Source organism: Nomascus leucogenys, chromosome 11 (assembly GCF_006542625.1).
Source record: "Nomascus leucogenys isolate Asia chromosome 11, Asia_NLE_v1, whole genome shotgun sequence".
Classification (NCBI taxonomy): Eukaryota; Metazoa; Chordata; class Mammalia; order Primates; family Hylobatidae; genus Nomascus; species Nomascus leucogenys.
The window spans coordinates 90,247,114-90,270,156 of NC_044391.1; the positions used below are offsets into that span (position 1 = coordinate 90,247,114).

The 23,043-nt window shown below is 35.3% G+C and overlaps 1 protein-coding gene across 3 annotated transcripts in view; it reads right to left on the reverse strand.

Moving 5' to 3' along the window:
* MECOM (MDS1 and EVI1 complex locus) overlaps window positions 1-23,043 on the reverse strand; it is a 581,310-nt gene that overhangs the window by 36,522 nt on the left and 521,745 nt on the right. For 2 of the 3 annotated variants that reach the window (XM_030822791.1, XM_030822790.1), the window contains exons 2-5: window positions 12,098-12,200; window positions 8,348-8,564; window positions 3,608-3,755; window positions 2,083-2,239 (exon numbers count right to left, since the gene is read on the reverse strand). In XM_030822791.1, the coding sequence (XP_030678651.1) occupies window positions 2,083-2,239; window positions 3,608-3,755; window positions 8,348-8,564; window positions 12,098-12,146 (571 nt within the window). In that variant the 5' untranslated portion in view covers window positions 12,147-12,200. The remainder of the gene's footprint in view (window positions 1-2,082; window positions 2,240-3,607; window positions 3,756-8,347; window positions 8,565-12,097; window positions 12,201-23,043) is intronic. The other variant, XM_030822789.1, reaches the window with a different exon arrangement.

Genomic DNA, 23,043 nt, shown 5'->3' on the forward strand with positions numbered 1-23,043 from the left:
CTCTACTGTAATTTTCTCAGTAATAAGGAATTAGCCAGCAGTTAACATTGCATTTTTCTACTTATTAAACAAATTAAGAGGCATTTTGAATATATTCAGCCTATTAGAGCATGTGGTTTCTATTTGGGAAAGCTGGAGGTTTCTGTAAAGGCAGTGAGTAATTACCTTAGCACTGGTGACTTTGGGCCCAAGCGTGGCAGCACAATGTAATAAGAGACAGTTGCCATAAACACACCAGTGGGGGTAAATCGTGGTGTGTGGCCTTCTGGTGAGAAACAGATATCAGCCCTAGGTGAACCTCCTCCACTCAAGTCTCCACACCATTTCCTGATCTTTAAACTCTTTTGTTCTGAAATTACATGGCTATTATTCATAATTACTCCATGGTTCTCTGTCAGATTTTAAATTTGAAGAATGCCATCTGCTATTTAAATTTACCAATAATTACTGAAAATACATTCAAGGGAAATACTTTATGCAATCTGATTGGAAAGGGACACCCTATGGCACTTTAAAGTAACACTTGTCTTCAACACAATTAAAATTTCAGATCCCAGAGTCTTGGATAGTAGAAGTCTATATTTTCTGACTTTTAAATAATAGAGAAAGCATTAAATGAGTGATCAGAATTCCTTGTGGTTTATTCTAGTTTGTTCTCACATAAAAACATAATAAAACTTACCAAAATTTATTTCTGAGGAATCAGAAATAAATGAACTATTTAATATCGTATGCCTGTAGTACTTCCAAGTACATTTTCAGGACATTAAGACTTAAGAGTCAGGAATGTCTTTTTGAGACAAGAAGTCTAAAATTTCTATTGAATGCTTTATTTCCCGTGACCTTCAACAGAGCTTCCCCAAGGGAGACGAGAGCACCCTTTTGTTTATCTGCTAGTCCTCTTCACCCGAGGAACAGAAGAACATATGAGCAAAACAGGACTCTAGTGTAAGCTGGAAAAGGAAAGAAAAGCTCTTTTGGTGCTTGGACACACAAAAGAAAGCTGTGTCAAGGCGAAGGAGAGTTAGTCTCTGGCATCTCCATGTTGGCACTGAAAATTAGTTTTTTCCATCAGGTCCTGTAGTAGTGTCTCATATACCTATTACAAACCAAAGTCAGAGGTCTTGCCAAGTGCTGAGTATGCTTCAACCAATTCTATGTGTGTCTGGGTCCAAAATCAGTCTTGAAGTTTGCAGCACAACTCAATAAGTCATTGTATTTATATGCCCAGCCAAGCAATGGATTAAAAGAAGCCCAGAATTTTTGCCCAGGTAGACTAAGAACAACTGATTTTACTTATAAAATGTTTGAGCACAATACAGAGAACAGGAGTGGGCAGAGAGAAGAAAAAGCAAATGAGAGCTGAGTTTTATTGTATTTGAAGGATGTTACGACAGTGCTCTGTACAGGGATGTTCTAAGTAGGTGGTCAGATCAGATGTCCCCTAAAAGCACACTGCCTATAAACTTGCTTTGGTGCAGTGGGTAAGAGAAACAGCATGTCCTGCATCTAAGCGAAAATGTTCTGCTTTTCTTCAAGTAGCAGAGAACTACAGATCCAACAGCCTGTGATGGCAACAATGGGTAGATTAAAAAGCATTTCATCCCCCTTGCTCTCTCCACACACATATACTCACATACATGCACACAGAGCCGTAAGCCTACTTCCCAGGTGGGGTTCTTCCAGCTCTTTCTGATCCAGAACAGGTTTTTAATCATTTCATCTTGTTTAGTGATGGGTGCTATTTGCTGCTTTACAAAGCCATGAACATTTACAATATGAGACAAATCTGATGGTCCTGATTAAATCCCCTTTGATTATCTAATGACTTTTCTTTTCTCTACCTGTTATTGATTTCTTCTAAAAGAAAATCATAAAACAACTTCTCAGGAATCAAGGACAAAATACCATGGATCTGATTATAAAAGATTTACTTGTAATCATAAATAGCCCTACTGGATTGGACCATAAATAGCTAACACGGTGACCCTCTAATGGCCATGTGCAGCCACTCTCCTGGTCACAGTGCCTTTTGGGGAAGAGACAGATGTGGGAAGGAGGGCTGGAGTGTTGAAAACTTACAGATAAAGGGCTTCACACTGCTGTGGATGTGCTTGTGTTGTTTGAGGCCCGACGAAGTGGCAAACGTTTTGCCACACTCCGGGCATGCATGGGCCCGGGCACCGACATGCTGAGAGCGAATGTGCCGCTGAAGGTTGCTAGGGTCCGTGAAAACCTGCTAGGAAATGAGTACTGATTAATCAAGAAACTTAACTCAAGGGCACAATAAAGAAGATCCGGGATGACTCAAGAAGAAATTTTGCTTATTTGTTTTGTTTTTCTTTTCCCCAAAGACCAAAAGTGTACTCTCCTCCAATTTCCAAAATGTACTCTCCTCTAGGGTAGGAAGTGTAAATTATTCTGCTCTATATCCTTAGCATGGTGTATCCACTGGTATCAGTTGAACCAAATAATGAATGGCACTATTAGGCCATATTCAAGGCCTTTTTGATACCATTTAGAGTGACTTGAGTTGAATAATAAAATGCTGGTTATGCCATTATTAAAACTGGTGTGCTATTTTCACCCTTTAAATAAAGACACATTGTGTACAAAAATTTGGAGGATTTTGACTAGCATACCTTAAATCTATTTAAAGAGTTTCCCTAGGGTGTTAAATTCTAACACTCTTTCAGTGAATTACTAGCAAGCTAAAACCATTCCTTTAGACATTGTACTAAAAACAAAAATAAAAAAGCCACCCAACACATCTGAGAGCAAAACATCCCTAAAGAAATTTCAAATGTATTTTTAATTTTTATGAGAAAAAAACATACAAAATTTTAATGTGCATAGAACAAGGTAAACACAGGAGAATGATTACCCAGTAACCTGGTGGGGTACAGAAATTTCCATTGGCATGAAAAAAAAAAAAGCTATTAAAATGCTAGGAAATGTGTTTTGGAAATAGAAAGCAACTTTAATGACACCAGGACATCTTTGAGTTAATTAAAAAACATGAAATTAAAAGAAGTGAATTACTTTTACCACAGTTCACAGTTATGGTCTAAGTTGAGTACTTCCATATCATCCTTCTGTTGTTCAGCACTGACAGAGGCTCTATACATTTTAATTAGAACCAAGTCATAATTTATGGTGAGCCCTTGGTTGGAAAAATCTGCAAATGTAAGAGTCACCCATTCTTTCTGAATAGGCATTCAGAAATTTTATGTGACTTCCTCACAAATTGCTATTAAAAGAAATCAGTAACGTGAATTGGATAAAATTTTCATTCTCCACAAGGCCATAAAACAACTCCACACTGGCAAATCAGTAGCGGAACCAGGAATTTACCAAGGATGTCTGACACCTAGTTCTGGAACTCACCATTAAGCCTCACTTCCTCCCTTACAAAAATAAAAGGATACCCACTAAGTGTTTTTATACACTCTACTAATGCCTTTTAGCATACAACACTCAGTGTACTTTTCTCAAGATATTTATAGTTTCCCCTCTGAAGGCTTGTTTTTATATATCGTAGCAAGTGATGGATTAAGAGAGAGCAGGATGACATAGAGAGGCCAAGTAGCCTACAAATTCACTGTACCTTGGCACAGTTTTCACATTCATAGTGCTTTCCACTGTCATGTGACATCTGGTGGCGAATTAAATTGGACTTCCAGTTAAATGCCTTGGGACACTGATCACACTTGTATTCCCTCTCTTCAGTATGTGACAGCATGTGTTTCTCCAGGCTGTTAAGAGAACAATAGATTTTAAAAGACAAAGGATGCATTCATAAACAGAACATCATTTTATTGCTAATCCAACTGGTAATTAAAGAAATAAGAAGGAAAAGGAGTTGAACTGAGAAGGAGGAAAGAGCAGAAACAGGCTTGTGACAGACGAAAGTGCATTTTATGTTTCCTGGACTATGTCTCCTGGACTGTGTCACCAATATGAAGATGTGTTCTTGTTGTTAGAAAATAAATCTGATACAGCTGGCAAGGATTATCTGCCAATTTAAGAGCATGATAAACAACAAGCTATTTGTCCAGTTTTGGATTCACTACGCAATTCTAACAGCAACACGTATTGCTAATACTCACTTAACTGAAACACAAACACTCAAACAGAAAATGCTTAAAAATATGTAGGCAAGTATTCTGTCTAATGTATATAATCTCTAGTGAATCAAAGATGGACAGATGGATGGATGGACTGATGCATGGATATATGTGTGTGTATATACACACACACACACACACACACATAATATATAAAACCTAAGAATTGGGGAGCAAAAAAGTGTGTAATATTTTAAGTGGATGCAATATTTAAGTCCCCTAAAAGAAAAACATGATTAGAAGTTTCTCACAAGCATAGTTTCTCTGTTTTAAAGTTTAAAGTGTTTTATCTTCTCAAATGTTTGCCCCCATTTTCTAAAATTTGTATATGAAAGCTGCATGAATATAATGAAAAGCAAGTATTATAGATAATGGATTACTGTGATAGAAGGTGTCTGCAACACCTTTATTGATTAAATGCATACACACATAACACACTGGGATAGTACCCCCAAATAAAGTAACCAGAGCTCCGTGGTAAAATAGCCTATTTCAAATCTGAACTATGAAATTCACAAGATGGCCCTTCAACATCTTGTTATGACAAAAGGCAAGAAATTTATAGATAATGTCCAAAAAATTAGGGTTCCAACCTGAAGAGATGCCCACTGACCAAAGGTGGGGCAAGTGAAGCATCAATAAGAACAGCAACTCTTTTATCAATAATGATATTCAAAACACAAACAGAACCTCACTGGTCTCCCAAGGAAGCTGCAGGAAAGCCAAATCATTATTCCTAAAACTGGTAAATAAAAGGAAAATATTTGTGTACATATCTGCTTTTCCTATGTAAACTGCACTTCGGGGTAAACAAATAGGCTATGAAGGGAAGGTTCTCTACGCGAAATTAATCCAGATAATAAATGATGAAACAATGATAGAGTCAGAATACGTTCATTTTGAAGCTCCTAAAGAATTAATGAATCTAGGCAATCCATTATGTGACTTCGGGTAGAAATAAATGGCACCATCAATGAAATCTTGCTGAAACACTGAGCATAAATCCCAATGAAGGCTTGGGATGTAATTACAAGTCTACAGGAAACTAGAGGAGATAGAGAAAGATGTTAACACCATAATGATATAAACAGCAGAATCCAACTCAGTTTCTTCTATAATTTTCTATAAATAAATTGTAATAAGAGAAAGAAGGTGGTGGAGAGAGAGACAGACAGAGACAAAGAGACAGAGAGAGACACAGAGAGAAAGAGACTGCCTTCTGGGGGAGCCTTTAGATTCAAATAGTCATAACAGACTTGTCGATCAATTGCTATATGTGGACTTTATTTTGATCTTCATTCAAACAAAACACTAAACTTCATGAGATAACTGAGGAAATTTGTGCTCTTACTGAATATTTGATAATATTAAGAAATTATTTTTAATGTAGTATTGAACTTACGTTTTTAAGGAGTCCTTACTTTCTATAGACACATACTGGACTATTTTTGAATAAGATGATATAATGTCCAGGGTTTGTTTCAAATAATTCAAAGCAGGTATAGTGACAAGATTGGCTTCATGTGATAATTATTAAAGCTGAACACATGGGATTTTAAAAATCCTATCCCCTCTCTAGTTTTGTGTATATTTGAAGCGCTCCACATTAAAAAAGTTATTTAGAAAAGAAAAAGTACCAACCATGAAAGCATTCTTTTATTTTCTTTTATTTCTTTGTGTGATGAATACTATAAATATCAGTACCAATTAAGACCTTTGTGCACCTAGAATAAATTATCCAGTGGTCATACAGACTGTGTGAGTGGGAGTATATCTAAGAAAATGAAGTGTCCATTCTCATATCTTGGTAAATTAGAAATGCATTTCTTCATTTTCTCTTTCTCAGCTTCCTCCCCACAACTCTATTCGTACTGGCACAAGAACTCATTTTTCCTGCCCCATGAATCAACTGAGTTGGAAATGCTATTCTGATCACAGGTGGTGATATCTCTCTGAACAAAAGGTACTAGGAGAGTACAGGTGTGTGGAGCCATAAGAAAGGCCCTACCTTTATCTACAATATGTAATCCTCTGTTTGTTACAGAGTGGAATGTTAATAAAAGAGTTAAGACAGAGATACCAACAACTGTCGTTAACATTAAAATGAGTCAGGGACATCCTCCAAAATCACTGTACAGATTGCAATTCTCACTGTCCGTCCTTAGCAACCCATACAGGCAAGCCATTTTATGATATATATTCCACTATGCTATATATCAAATCATAAACCCTGAAATCTGTGGCAAGAGCTTGGCCTATATGTTGAGTTTTATTCCTCCCCCTAATTCCAAGGATATGTTTTAATTTTAAGAGTATATTATGAATATATTATGAGCATGTAGGGGTAAAAAGATAACAAAGCAAAAGGAATTTTCCCTTCTTTGCTTCTCCTAATCGAGCAGAAACTCCATATTGTTGCATAGTATTATTAGCTTCCAGCTAATCAGTAATAAAAAGCACGAAAAAGCAAGTCATTTTCACAAAAGTAAATGTGCATTGCTTTCATAAACATAGAAGCAATCCAGTCAGTCAGTGAGACTTCTCTGCTTTTCATGGAATTTTATCTCAATCTATAGAGCCTTGATCAGCCTTTTGAGTTCTTTTCAGTTCTTTTCACCTTTTGCACATCGACCTTTGTTTCTTTCTTGCTCCTATTTTTTTGTCTGCATTCTTTTCTCAAGATTTTACATTAAGAATAGACAGCAGAAGAACAGATCATATCCAGAAAGTAATTTTTGTCATTTAAAGCATAAAGTGACAACATAGCATTCAATAAAGGAAAAAATATTCAGAAAATAAAGGTTCTGAATGTGGCTAGATTATATAATTTATAACCAAAAATACCAGTTGGAGGATTAGCATTCAATTGCATAGTGACATGCTTTATCCATATGGCTGGACTACCAAAATATAAATGTTGAGAATTCATGCAATGACAGATAATTAGATTTCCTTTTTGTTTTCTACTAAATGTTTGACTGAATCAACTGAACTAACAGTTGGTTTCCGCATTAGATAGAGTTGACTCAGGCTTAATCTTACAGCTAGGCAGATTAAGAGGCTTTCTCCACCCAAGAAGTATTGCTGTACACTCTTAGTAGGAAGTAAGAACTACTAGATGAAATCCTTTCCTAAAAGAGGCTTAACCAGAAGAAGAGGATGTAGGGCAATACATGAGGTGAAAATGAGAGGAAGAAAAGGATCCAGGAAAGAAGGAAAGGAAACAAAAGAGTAAACTGAAGTTGGACTGTCAAAGACAAAATCTGAGTAATTCCCATTCTTGAGTAAGGCCATTTGATATACTACCATTCCCATTTAAATATAATGTGGTGTTCATTTAAAATTCTGATTACAAATTTCAAGGATAATTTCCAGATTTAAAAGCAAAATAGTGAATACAATTATTAAAATTATTTGTGGACCAAGGCAAAAATCATTAGGTAAAAACAAATTTAAAAAATCCATTAACTGTTCTAAACTGTTCTGATCTTAAAGACCATTCTGTAGTACAATTAGTATATACTTTTCAAAAAGTAGGTTCTAGTGTTGTTATCAGCAATTTTAAAAAGTTATAGAATAAAATTCAAAAGGCTATAAAAAGTTAATATGTCACTGAAATATAATTTCCATTGTGTTAAAAATAAGTGTTAAAGAATTACTTCATTTATATTATCGTGTTTCTCTTTTTCCTTTTAGGAAATTCAACACTTTGGGAAATCAAACATGCTTCTCTTATTCTTTTATATATATGCAACTTAGATCAAGTGTTGAAATTAAATCCATGAATTACTGCTCTATCAAAAGATTATTTACCTGTCATTAAGTGAATACCAGATCTAGTCCTTTAAAAAATCATCTAAATGTTCCTAGGGGTAGCTTTATTGTTTCTTGACATATGATTACTTTAATTTGTTCCAGCACTCTTTATATTTTCTCTAAATCACAATTTACTATAAAGTTAAGCCTTCAGTTTTTAATAACACTACTTAATAATAATATAACATTATTTTTCATCTGACATCAAAATAACTAATTCCAATTTCACTGTAAATGTTTTACAGATGAGAATATCCAGGCAAATATGATTTCTGAACATGTCACGAGTGCATTTGTTCAGCTCATTGGAGTTCCAAATTTTCCATCTGCACAAAGCCTCAAAATTCAGCATAACATTGCAGAAAAAATACACAAGTTGTATGGTATGACATGCCATTTCTAACCTTTGCAAATCAGGAAAAACTTGGTCACATTCCTTACACTCCTGGATCGTGTGTATCTCTTGGAGATCATTCTCGCTTTCGAGTTTTTGCTGAAAGTCCTCTTCGACCATTGAAAATGCTGAGTGAGGAGTACTGCATGGAAACTTTTGGTGATCTGCTAGTTCAGCCTTAGATTCAAAGAGCTGGTCACAGTCTTCACAGCGATATTGCCGTTCTTCTGTGAAAACAATTCAGGTGTTACTAGGATTGGGTGGTCAGGAATTGCCATCACAAACCAGCCAATCTTACCAAATTTTTCAAGATATAATAGGTATTGTTTGATTGTCATTTCTATCATGTCAATTTTAATGTGTATTAGAAATATCATATGTGAAGAACCCAGGACAGAGACTGGAACAATAACATAAGCAATGGATGTGACTAGAGTATATCCTCCTGATCAGTAGAACTTTTTGACTAAACCTTTTCAGGTCCAGAGAATACTAAAAATAATAAATACGACTTACTGAGCATCATATATTTTCTCAACCCTGTACGTGGATTACTGACATTCCTTAAAACCTGATTATGAGGAATTGTAGGTCAGATTTTTATCCTAGTTTTCAGATGAGGATTTCAGGTTCAGAGAAGTCAAATGTAAACAGTCAGGGAGTATAGAGCTATGTGGCTATGTAAGGTTTTGAAACAATTTCTATTCCATACACTTCTTATTATGCCAGTGCCATATTATCTGGAAAGAACATGGGACACAGAGTCCCTATCTGAGCCATGCTTAAGCCTGGTTAATGTCAGCAAACTTGGAAATAGTTTAACATTCATCATCACTAATAATGGGACACAGGATGTTTTTAGTACCCTTCTAGGCTAATTTATGTTACCCCAGGGTCAGTGCTAATTGGCACAGCTTTGTTAAATAGCAAACATATCATTAATTTGCACTTTAAATCAATAAGATAAATAAATGGTAGTAGTGGGGTGTAGAGATAACAAGGTTATAAAATATCAGATAGTGATGGCATTGTTTCTATTTTTGCCTTTTGAATAGCTTTCAGCCCACTCATAATGCCACATGCTGCACAGATCACACAGATACAATCACAGAAGTCTTGAAAACAGCTCACACTGCTAAAAAATACCCACGGCAAACAATATGACACATAATCCCTCTTTTATAGACCTATGACCAAGGAAGATGTTACTCTTCAATTGTTCATTGACTGAATGTTTTTGGGGGAATACTTTAGTCACCTACCAAATGTTAGGCATTTTGCTAGGGAATGAATATGTAAGAAATTTAAGGGGATATACATATGAACAAACAGACTGTGATATATTTTATGGCAGATGAAAGCATAGGACCTAAAGGTCCTATATTTTTCTAGGAGCCTACAGAAATAGGACTAATCCATCAAATCTAGGGACAAGAGGTTCAGAAAAGGCTCTGTAATGAGTAAGAATCAGCCAGGTGAAGTGGAAGGAGGGGGCACATTTCGGGAAATGTGAAGAGATGGAGGCCAAAAAGAACATGGCACATCCACAGAAAGGTAGAGCTGTAGTAAAGTATGGTCGGTTCACAGAGCACACATAAGGGAAGAGTGGAAAATGAAGCTGGAGGGGGTGCAGCTCACCAGGGGCTTTGTAAGTCTATGCTAAGAAGGAAAACAGCCATTGAAAGTTGGAAAGCAGGGATATATTCGGACTTGGTTTTTAGAAGACTTTTCCCCAGTTTCAGCATGAGAAGTCAAGCAGAGAGACCAAGTGAGACACCGCTGCAGAAATCCACATAAGATGCTGGTTTAGTTTAAACTAAACCGGTAACAGTGGTAACAGAAAGGTAAAGAAATTACCATGTGGATTCAACAGTTTGTCTTTGGATTTAAAGGATGGAGAGAGGGAGGTATTCTAAAAAAATCAACTTGGCTCTAAAGACAGGATTCTCAACGACATTAGCTGGTTAGGAGAAACATTTCATATAGTCTGTAATACTATTCATATGTTTAAGATCTACATTTAGGACCTCAGCCAGGAGTCCGAACACAAACAGAATCTCTAGGCCACATAATGCATGGAAAAAGCCTAGGTATCAGAGACAGCAAAGATCTTGGGCACCACTTACTAGCCATGCATTCTTGGACAATTTACTTAGCCTTAATTAGGTTGAATTTCCCTATATGTAAAATGGATATAATTTCTTTCCCACAGGTTCTATGCATAAAAGAGTAAATGAGACAATATAGAGAGAGTATATAGTATCTATCATATAGTAGGTGTGCAATACATGTGCTTTATTTTCTTTCCTAGGAAGAGTTGAATCCTAGAAGTATAAAATACAAATCATCATTTAAATATTATAAGAATTATATGTAACATACATAGTATATGTATGGATGTAAACATGATACATTGAAAACAAGAAGCAACTGATGGGTTCAAGAGTGTTGTAAAGGAAAGTAATTTATGAATGGCAGCCCTAAAAGAATAGTCACTTCTATTTAGAACTTTTGGAGTATTAACCTAATCATTAATATTAAATAAAAATAATTGTTTGAAAACCTTTTTAGGTCTAACATTTACAGATGAAATATTCATTGCACCAGAGAAAGCCCAGATTGCAGTTCTTCATCATCTAAGAACTCCTTGCTGCCAAAGAGCCCTTTCCCATTGGGCCAGACACCCTCTTCAGGCTCAAACTCTACCAGGCTAATTGGGAACTCTAGGTTTCTAAAGCTATTTGCATGTCAGAGTTGCTAAGAGGAAAATGAGTACCAAAAGCGCCCCCCGCCCCCACCGCCAGCCCTCCCCCTCACCCTGCAAATACAACTACTCTTGTATAACCTACAAACAGGCAGAATGCAGTCCAAAGGATAAATTGTCCAAGTAAAGAGAACCCGCCAAGAGTGGCAGCTTCCTGGAGATGTAAAAGCAAAAGCTGAGATTTTCCCATCTGGGATGCTAAAAGGATGAAGGGTGGTGATCCCTGACTCTATGGTAGGTTGGAATGGGTAATCCTTCCCAATAGACCTTCCAACTACAAAATATTCTAAAGATGCCACTAGATTATGTTGAACCAAATCACATTATACTAGGGCACAAAAAGAGGAAGAAGAAAAATATATATTAAATTTCCATCTCAATGATACAAATCAATACAAGCAAAATTTTCTCTTTATCTGACCCAAGCATGTATCACTACTGATTATCATTATTTTTTATTATCTTTTGATTTAGAATAGGCCTCTGGCAAATAAAAATTCCTCTGCCTCTATAATTTCTTCATCTATACATTTTTCCCAAGGCCCCTTCCCTGACACCCCTCCCATATGGTCATATTGGCTAAGATTTTCCTGCAGTAGAAACACTTTTCCCAGTAATAGAACATTAGATGACAGAAATATCCCCTTGATTTAGGAAAGCTCAAAATCAAGCTCCCTGAAAGACCCCTTACACAGTGAAAGGATTCTCACCGTAAACTAATGCATTGACAAAAGGCTTTACTAGGTGAGGTTCTGCGCAAATACTCAAAATTCCTTTGACCTCCACTTTAAGGAAGACCTCTGCTTACTTCAGCTTCACTGTAATAGTGGCCAGATGTCAAACCAAGAAAATAGCTACTTCAAGAGAAGGAACTTGTTAAAACTGACATTGAAAAGCCAGGGAAACGAACAAACACCAGGAGCAATGGACGCTTTCGATGCTACTTTATAGTCGCAATGATAAGGTGATGAGGAGGGTGGCGTGAGTGGTACTAACCGTGGATATCCGGCGCCATAGTTTCATGGGGATAGTCTTCGCTCTTCATGAACAGCAGAAGCTCCTCTCCCGGCGCAATGTCTGCAACTACTCTATAGAATATCTTTAAAGACAAAATAAAGGCGGATGGAATCAGGAAAGAGAGAGATGTATATATATTAACAAAGGGCAAGATATACACTAAGATACCTGTACAAACGCCTTAACAAACATCTTTTTATTTTTTATCAAAAGAAGTGTGATTTCCTGTTTTATATACTGAAAACCAGCCCTCTGGTGACAAATGGAAAGCCGTGACTCTCAAGCCAGTTCACAAATCTTTTCCAAATCCTGCCTCACAAATCAAATTTTCTTAATGCAAGGCTAGCTGCATCACATATATCCTGTGTAATGTTTAACGAAGAACTTTCCCTTCTCTGAATCCTCAAAACATCCTAGCAAACCACACGTACTCACAGAGTTGAATCCTGCCTGGAATTCTCCAGCAGTAGCCTAGCTTACCTTGCACCTTCCCCACTTAAGCAAGTTTGCAAAAGTAGCACCTTCTCAACAATGTGTTTGGAAGGTAATAGGTTGAAAGGACATGACATAAAGGATCATGACAACAAAGGACAGTATTTCGTTTTTCAAAACGTAACCCCTCTCTCACCAATCAGAAGGGTGCTCCCATACCCGGGTCCTGCCCTCAGGCCCAGCTCCTGATTCTCTCTCTTTGAAAGTAGGCATTATGCGTTTTATTGATTCATTTATCGGGGTGATGGGGGTGGTGCTTATTCCCCTTGCTTTCTAGCAAAGTGCTGAGGAGAGGAAGCATTTAATACATCTGTTAATGACTGACTGAAAAGCAGTGGAGCAAGTGTGGAAAGAACCCTGACCTGAAATTTCCAAGAGCCGCTGCCTTTCCCCTAAGCAGCTTGGTGACTTAGGCAAGTCATTGTCCAACTTACGTGTCTAGGCACCAGGTTTTTTTTGTTTTGTTTTGTTTTTTTTCATTTAGAAAAGCTTTTAAGCATGAAAATCTTTAGATGTTTATTCATTCTACCATAAAAATGTCATTAGTTTTTCATTTCATTCTAAGGTTATTTATTAAACAATCCCATAATCAGACAGAGGTTTTAGAAGAAAGAATGAAGTTCTACGATTAACTGGTGAAAATGAGACCAATTATATTATACCACAGTATCTTTGCAAAACCCTACAGTACTCTGAGAAGGAAATTATTCCTTTGCCTCATATATTCTTCTCTCTCTTTAACAGTGCCAATGAGTCTTTTCTCCCAATCTTCCTAAGAATGTCCACAAACAGAATCAATCTCTTTTTTTTTTTTTGAGACAGGGTCTCATTCTGTTGCCCAGGCTGGGGTACAGTGGCATGATCACAGCTCACGGCAGCCTCAACCTCCCTGGACTCTGGTGATCCTACTACCTCAGCCACCTGAGTAGCTGAGACTACAGCATGCAACACCACACCCAGCTAATTTTTGTATTTTTTGGTAGAGATGGGATTTCACTGTGTTACCCTGGCTGGTCTCAAACTCCTGGGCTCAAGCAATCTGCCCATCTAGGCCTCTCAAAGTCCTAGGATTACAAATGAGCCACTGCGCCCAGCCCAGAATCAATCTTATTAAGCCAAAAAAGTCCAGATTCTAAATGTCTGAGCAACGCACATACACACACACACACACACACACACACACAACCAAAACAACAACACAACAACCACCATCATATTCTAAGAATATATTCTTAGAAGATATTACTGTTAACTATGGTTTTTTGCAAGAACACGTGATATTTCAAACTAAGAAGAACTGCATAAGTTGATGTCTTATAAGATCAGCAGAAATGCTCATACTTTAATTTTATTTATCTATTTATATTTTGGAAAGATGAGGACTTTGTATGTGCCTCTTTATTCCAGTAGGTGGCTCTAAAGTCCAATTGTTTATTTTTCTATAACAAGACCAGAGCACAAAATTGTGCTAAATTTGAAAAATAACTTAATGAGGAGTATTTTCTGCTTAGCTTCTTTCCTGTCAAAATAAAATAATTTTTTTCATTCAATAGTAGTTGAACCACCTGAAGCTGGTTTATAGAAAACAATGCTAAACATAAAATGTTGCTATAATATGTTATAATATAACCTAAGATTCTTTGTATTTGTCCACAGATAGAATCCAGACTATCTTGGGAAAATTACTCCTCGTTATGTGCTGTTTCTATAAAAAAATAGTTTATTTGCACTTTGTATCCTATTAACCCTAGCTGTTCACATTTTCTTGTCCTTGGAAGTACACTGATAACGGTTCTTTTTAAAGATTGCCAGATTTAAAATAATAATAAAATAATGTGTGAGTTTGCTTTTTTCCCCTAAACTTTCCAGTTAAATACTTATAAGTACCCTGTTTCATTCTGGAGTTCTATTTCCCCTTAGAAAACAATGGACTTCTCTCAACAGTTTGAATCACCTCTTTTTTTGGCATCTCTCAAAGGCTTAACTTATTAGCTTCCTTTCCAACAACATGTTGACATTTGAATTGTGACATATTAGAACTTTTCGGTGGCTTCTCGGAAATAGTGAGGTTAAAGAGACAATACCCTACAAGACAGTAAAACAGTGCAATTGTCTCTGTTGGGGAATACTACTTAGACACACGTCAGGTCATTTTAAGAGAGTATTATGATATCATTATTTCTTTGTAGTCCACTATTAATCATGTCTCTTTTAATTCCATTTTAGATTTACTCAATCCAATGTGAACAGTCTAAGAAACAAAAGAAATTGATGGATACACTGTAACTGTATATTATAAAGACAATTCTCTTTGCCAAGACATAGATCACTACTGTAATTTCCCTTTAAGAGTCCAGATTGTCATGTGAAGAATATTGAGTGCATAAAAAATAAAAGACACGGAAGAGTGTTGATGTTGGCTTTATTTACTGGAGGTAAAAGGTGACATTCCAAGCCATGAAAGGCAAAGAAAAGCAAAGTGGATTTTAACTTCAGGGTGTTCTTTTCAATTTTAAGTGAGTTTTTATGGTGCTCATGAAACTGAGGTTTGAAAAGAACTGGCAAGCGCCAGATATAATGAGGGCAGATTCTGGGCATGCTTCCCCATATAGCCATAAGAATGTCCCTCGAAGTTCCATTTGCCACACCCTTACCAATCTAGTCCTTTTCTCAAGGTGTTTCAACCACCTGATCTTCATTACCTCTCATCCCTTAGGGTTTTAGAGACACTTAAGCAACATTGTTTTCCTCTGCTAATTACAATGGCCCAAAAGTATAATTTGAATCCTTGAATCTAGGGATGTCTACATATAAATTTAATTTACTTCTAATAACATTAATGCTATGCCAGCAGGCATTTGAGAAGTGACAGGAGTAATTTAAACCAAAACAAAATGACAATTTGTAGCCCTGAAACAATATAGTGGGGAAATAATGGGATGTCATCTTAGAGGAATCAGGCCTTTCAGAAAATATACTTTTATGTTATAAAATAGATCTTTCAGCAAATAAAAATGCAACAAGGAAGTGATTTATATAGATTTTCTCACATATTTGTATATAGTAAGTATGTTTGACCATGCTTATAAAATAGAGTTATAATGTCTTTAAAATCACTGTATTCCCAAAATCTCGACTATACTGCAGTCCAGTGAATTACCTACCATCTGTGTTATGTGCCAGAAGCAGAGACACTACTAATATAACTCTCTCATTTTTGTGTTGGAGAAAAATGGAAGGGAGTCAATTAATCTGTTAAGTTCCATAAAAGAGTTAATAATGGGTCTCCTCTCCTATCGGGGTTTTATGTAAAAAGTTCTCTGGATTCAAAATAAAAATATCTTGGATCTGAAATTTTGTAATGAATATACCCCCAACAAATAAAGAGAGGCTCAAAAATCTTCAACACTTAGAAAATTTTGAATTAATATGAAAAGGTTGTTCATTTGTTATTTTTGCTCTCTCTCTCAGAATGTTCTATGAGAAGGAAAAACTCAATTCTTCCCAATATAAGGTGAAAGATAAGAAGAATGGGGCCTTATAGTTTAAGAAAATAGATTATATGGAAATTCCATTTTTTAAAAAAGTCATAATAAATATTTTAAAACCGTGTTAACTCCTCCAAAACTTTCTATTTGGTAGCTAATACCAAAATCCAGAAGCACAACATGTTATGAAGTAACCTAACTCCCATACATCTGAAATTTTTGCCAGTTGAGATGGTTTTTTCATTTTATCACATAAAAAATTAAATTTTCCCAGTATCTTGCTAGACTCTTTATTTTTCTATAAAGCAATATTTATACCTTTGTAAGTATGAATATTATATTTGGATCTCTGGATACCTCAATTTATAAGGATAAGTTTTTATAGTAAATGTTTTAGTAACAGATTTCTTCATGTTCTTTTATTTTTTAAATTTGTTCAAATAGCACACTAGTGAAATTTCTAAATGTTTATTTAAAATTCTAAATGATTCAAATAGTTGAAAAGTAAAACTAGAAATCCAAAATTGTTCAGTTTTACCACTGGTAAAACCCACAGCTTAAGGCATAATTATAATATTATACATGTATATAGAAATTAAATGCCCTAAACAGAATTATTATAATTAATTTATTTTAATCAAACCCTGAAAGCAGCTCCAAATGCAAAGAGAATATCCATTCAGCTAATACTCACAATGCTAAGTATAAAAGACAGTGGTGATATGAAATTGACTTAGCAAATTTAGACTTCCAAACTGTACATTTTCATGTGGTGTTATTTATAAATATAAATGTGCTTAGATATATTACATATTTTATAATTTGACATAAATATGGCAAAGTATATGTTTTGGAGAAATTTTTAAATTTGCATATTAGCAATCTCATATATATAATTATATATAATAAGAATGAATGCTTCATGGCACATGATTAATTCTTATTAATCATACAAGTTATATGTAATTGTATATTATGTTTTATAAAATTTATATTATATATACTTGGAATTAGAATTAATCATATATCATTACTCATTTTATTTGGCTAAGTCCAAGATGACAGCAGTAAAGCAGGCATAGACACTCATAAGCACTTTGATAGGAAAGTTAATATGCCATAAAAGACTTTCAGTCTAACTCTATTTTATACTTTGAAGGACTGCGTTCAACCAAATCCTCTATCATTAGTTTTTTCAAATGGTAATCAGGTGGGTCTTGTTTATTATACTAGAGAAAAAAAATCTGGAATCTGTCAGATTCTTTATCTGTGGATTGATTTGAAGTATTATGTTTGTATTGTTGAGACAGAAAAGTTCTGCACACAAGGGGGAAAATAAGAAAGAAGGAAAACACATTTACTTTTAAAAAGATGAACAAGGCTTTATTGTTATGAATCTCCGTTTATTTTTCCTGATCAAACACTGGAAGTTTTATTTATGCTTAATAGACTGCATTTGGCATGTCTAAAAATGACAGAAGCGTGAATTATGAATGACCTTCAACCTATGCAGGAAGTTGTAATAATTGAAATAATAGAGAAATGTACTCCCAGCAAAATCTGGACTGAGAGAAAACCTTTTCTGGCTATTGGTGTCTTTTCACTTTGAAGTTAACAGTTGATTTCTTCCTCTTCCAGCTCCCAACATTTGACCTAAATGCTTTATTTTCTATACCTTCATTCAATTTACTAGTCTGAAGACAAGGAAAAGCTGAATGGAACTTCAGCAATTGGAGGGTGGGTAGGAGAGGAGGTAGGTAGCTGTTTGCATGTTTGAACAAAGTCAGCATTTCATATGGACATATCTGTCAGTCTTGGTACTGCAGAGAGGTGGCATCAAGTCTACAGATACAATATATCCAATAGGAAACATAGTCTGGACCCTGATCTATCCATAGTAATGTGGGAAACTCCAATTCAGGAATGACGTAAAGTTTAATAGTAGTATCTGGAGGAAGGATCCTATTATACATTCTGAGCCTAATTAACAAGAGGTAAAGAGAAGTGTCTTCAGCAGAGATTGATGACAGAACATAAATTTGTCCAACACTATGGAAGCTTTATCATGGCTAAGCATTGCCAAAGAAAATCACCCTTAGTTTCTCCAAAGAAAAAGTATCCCATATTTGTCTTCAGGGTCACAGTCTAAAGACAAGAAAATATTAATTGCAAATGATCAAGTACTGCCTTGCTATATCCACTTCCTAAATGAAAAATATGACTCCACGAGACCAAGATATTTTTGGTGGGGAAACTTTTTCTTCTCCACATCTTTATCTCTTTGTCAGTAACATGAAGAGAAAACCAAGTATAACTTATTGAATGAAACAAAACAGAGAGAGAATTGTTAGTTCTAGTTTGCATAAATAGGGCAATTGATAAAGATGCACATTATTATACACGAAGCTTACAGTGTACCCAGCCTGAAAGCCTTGCAAGATGTCTCCTTAAATAACCTCTGAGGGTCTCTCTACAGACCCCCCAAAAATATCCATTAGCCACCTGTCTTTAATGTGGTCATTTCATCTGACTGTATAAAAACTGATGATCATTGTGAATGGTTTCCAAACCTTTGGGAAGAGTTCCATCATTACATTACAAAGAAGCTAAAAAAGATCATCTTTGGTGTTTTACTTGGCTGGAGGCTTCTCTTGTGTCCTTGACCAAAACATTATCCTCCTTCATGGCTTGTAAAGCATTCTTATGACTTTTATATGCCCTCCCAGAAATAACTATAGTCTATTATGGATGTGATGCTTTGTGATCTTCCTGAATGAAAGGTGATATATACATGCAAACACTAATTACTTAAAATGTACACTTAATACTTCAGGTCACCCTCTCTTTCAATTTATGCAGTTTGTGAATCTTAACAAAAATCCTAGTGTTATGTCAGTGTTGCATCCTAGGTATTGTTACATGAAGGAAACTTCATTAGGGGCAGGGGATGAGGTGAGGTTTGTTTTATGATGTAAAAATCAAATGGCAAACTATGTTTGAAAGAGTTTCATCTTCAGGTGAAGGAAGTAACTTGTCAGCCAGACAACATCCCCCCAAAGTCAGCTTAGGCACTGTTCACAAAGCCAGTCTCTGGGTATTGCCAGCTGGCATTCATCTTAAAACAGCAGAGCATAACTTTGGTATAAAAGTGGAACTTGACTTAAAAGCAAAGCAAAGAAAATGCCCAAAGCCAATAATAACTTTAACATCAAAAGAAGTCGTACAAAATGTGGACAGATACCCTTGTAAAGGAAGAGCAAATTAACAAATTACCTGACAGTAGACACAAACATTTTTAAAAAGTGTAAAGAGGGTAACAAACTACATTTTTGCAGTATACATAGCTAGCCTACCTTGCTGTTTTGCACAAATTGTACTAATTGAATGATGCAGGAAAGTCGATTTTTTTCATAGTAAAATCCAAAGAAAATAATTGAGCCCATAATAAGCTCACAATAAAATGCTGTTCTAGTGTGACAGCAGTCTGATATAATCATTCACGTGGACCTAAGGAGAGTGAACGCGGGGTGCCACATCAGCTATGATTGTCCTGGAAGCAGTTAAAACTTTATAAGGTAAAGCACAAACGAGAACAATGCCTGTTCCAACTGAAAACACTGTAGAGTCTTGTTGCCGTTCATTAACCACAAGAGAGCTGGCAGAATCCTTAAGTGAATTCTGACTTTGTATTCTCTGAGGGGCACTCATTCTTCTGTAACTCACTTCTTCAAAATATACATCAGGCATTAGATAATCTCTTATCGACACATTTCTTTTTATTCAGAGTGAACAGCAGACTTCTCTTATTCTACTTACTAAATACCAGCTGTCAAGGGCCTACTTAAAAATGAAAGGACTTATCACCTTGTGTAAATGACAAGATTAATAATGTCTTGGGTTTCTGAGAACTTTATTCTACTCATAGACCATGTTAGGGCAGGCCAGGAGTTTGAATAAAATTGTGTTCCTTCTTATGGTACAGAATACACACACACTAACATATACAAAACATTATCCCAAAGTACTCGCCCAGATCATTCTAACTATCAGTGGAAAGGCAGGTTTCATTTAAGTCTAAAAAGTCAACTTACATAAATTGTATTAATTGTAAGTGGAAAGGCAGGTCTCATTTAAATCTAAAAAGCCAACTTAGGTAAATTGTGTCTTAGTGACTCTCTGATCATTACCAATATGTTTTCACTATGAAGAAGTATTAGAGTAAAGCTGTTGTGTCCAGAGAACTACTCCATAAGTACCCAAACTTTGTGAATCTATTCAAACAGGAGAACTGGCCTTGTCTGAGGTGGATGGGGGTCTATGGGTAGGTAGTCCTGGTTCTGATCCAGACGAAGGGTATATGTGGGGTCAAAAGGAGACTTAATCAAGGATGGAGAGAGAGGTGAGAACAGCATGAGACCACCCAAATCTAAAGCAATGAGTTACATCCACCAATCAAAAGGGTTTGTAAAAGTAAGATAGCTACAAGACTTTAAAGGAAAGAATATCTAAATAACCAATTTTCTTAAAAAAAAAAACAAAACAGTAAATCATGTAGATGTTTGGTCTACTTCACATTAAACACATGGGTGCTTCTGTATGTAAATGAAACCTCTGAATAATGGAAAAAAAAAAACATTTTTATGCTTCCTCTGTATATTAGTCCTCTTGAGGACCTAGTCTGGAAAGAGATTTCCTTAACCAACTCTCTGCTTTTGCTCCTACCCTGCTCTGCCTTTCAGGGCCAGTTCTTGCTCCGGAAAGCAACCAAGGATAATTTCAGGTTGTTAGAATGTAAATATTTAAGCATTGTCTGTCTCAGTAAAAATTTCCAGCTAAACACCATGCCACAGCCTTAAAACTATGTAGCATTACAGAGAAACTTTAAGGTAGAATAATTAGAATGTTAAGGATAAAGAGACTTGGGTATCTTTAATGGATCTACTATTTTATGACTTGAGTGTGACTGTGACTCAATTTACTAGTGTCTTTGGTGTAGCTTCTTTCATAGAGATAAATTACTGTAGTTAATACATTTTTTCAGGGGTGAATAAAGATATCAGTCAGAAGCCACAGCTACTTAGAAATTATGGTTTAGCAGTGATGTCAATGTTTTCAGAATGTGTATCTCCAAAAACATCACTGCAATAATTTTGGAAGCATGAAATGAAAGAGACATCTAAAATCACAAAACTTGAGTCTTTCTAGGCAGCACTGACAAGAAAGAAAGCTGCCACAAAGCTCATTCTGTCTGAAAAAAAAAATCTGAAATGAAATAACTCACAGAAATCTACTGGAAAATTTAAACTCAGGAAAATTTCCTTAAATAAAATGCTGGTAGAAAGGTATAGGAAAGTGGTAACTGGGTGGCTTTCATTTTTATTTTTTTCTGATACAAAATAGATTACATCTTTTATCAACTTTACTTAAAAACCAAAATCCACGCTGTTTCTAGAACTTCTTCACCCACAAAGAAATCAAATACAGGTTATCCAGCATACAACATTTTGACTGTCCTACTACTATCAAACTGTATTATAATCTTAGCAAGCACATTTATTTTCTTTAATATGGCTCCTCCATATCATTAAAAACTGATCCGAATTGATTAAACTTGATCTTTTAACATTAGAATTTTTAAAAATATGTATCTTTGAAAAAGTAAAGTACAATTTATACACTCTTGTTTTGTCCTGGGTAATCTTTTTATTTCTTTGTTAGATGACCTAATTATTACCATGACTAACTTGCAATTGAAAGCTTCATCTCAAATTCCTTTTTTTTAAGAGTCCAGGATTTATACCTGTCTTGCTCTAAAATTCACTTGATAAACTTTATCTGTATCTAAAAATCAGAGCAAAGAGAAACCCTTTTTATAATTTCTTGTAGAGCGTTCCATTTGCTTTTGTGTTAGACAGGTGAGTTGATGTCATTAATGCTTAACAATTACTCCTATACCAGGGTCTCTCTCTATAGCTAAATATTAAATAATACCTCCCACAATGGGAGTGTTCATTATGTGATGAGTTGTGCTTATTCACCATTTGGCAGCTCCCATTCCTCGTGGAAAAGAGAGCAAAAAACAGACCTAGAGAATCTCTTTAGTCAGCTCTTTTATCATTGTACCTACTTCAACATTCACATTTCAAAGCTGTCTAGAATTGCTAGTTTTAATTGGATTTTAGAATATTCGTATGTGCTTATAGGTGAATATGCTTCTAATATATGCATACACTATTTGGGTGTCTGTTCCCTTTTGTCTTGTCAATTGGGCTAAGAGTGATTGTGTACATCTACACGTATCATACAAATCTGACTTTTACCTCTGACTTTCCTCCCTTGTTGTTTATGGATGAATTTACTTGAATTTCACAATTATATTATTTGATATGCATTCTGTTAGCATCTTAGATTTCTGTCAGCATAAGAGTTAAAAATTACAAGTTAAGAAAAATATGTGTCTAATATTGTCCTTATCTGTTTTCTCAGATTAAGTATTTTCTCTGATTCTTTAGTCAAAATAAGTAAACATGCTATTCATTAAGGCATAAAACTGGCATATTTTCTTTTGAAAACAATGGATTTTACAACGTATATTTCAAAACTAACTATGGTAAAATTATAAATGCCTACTCTAATGAGTAGCGTAATACATAGGGAGAAACAGGAAAACAGTTTCCCTTTTTTAATGCAATCAAGATTCCCAATAAGAGTACAGTTATTATAAAACACTACACACATAAATATTAAATGAAAAAAATGGCTCCAAGTAGACTTAGATTGACTACAAGTCCCGTTCTTAAATCATCTTTTCACTGATTCTACAACAGCTTTATCTGTCTAAGGAAATAGCTTCCATTGTCAATAAATATGAATAGCAAACAATTATTATGATATGATTATATTATTTCATCTTAAAGCTATCAATTGAGGTCCTCCAGTTGCTTT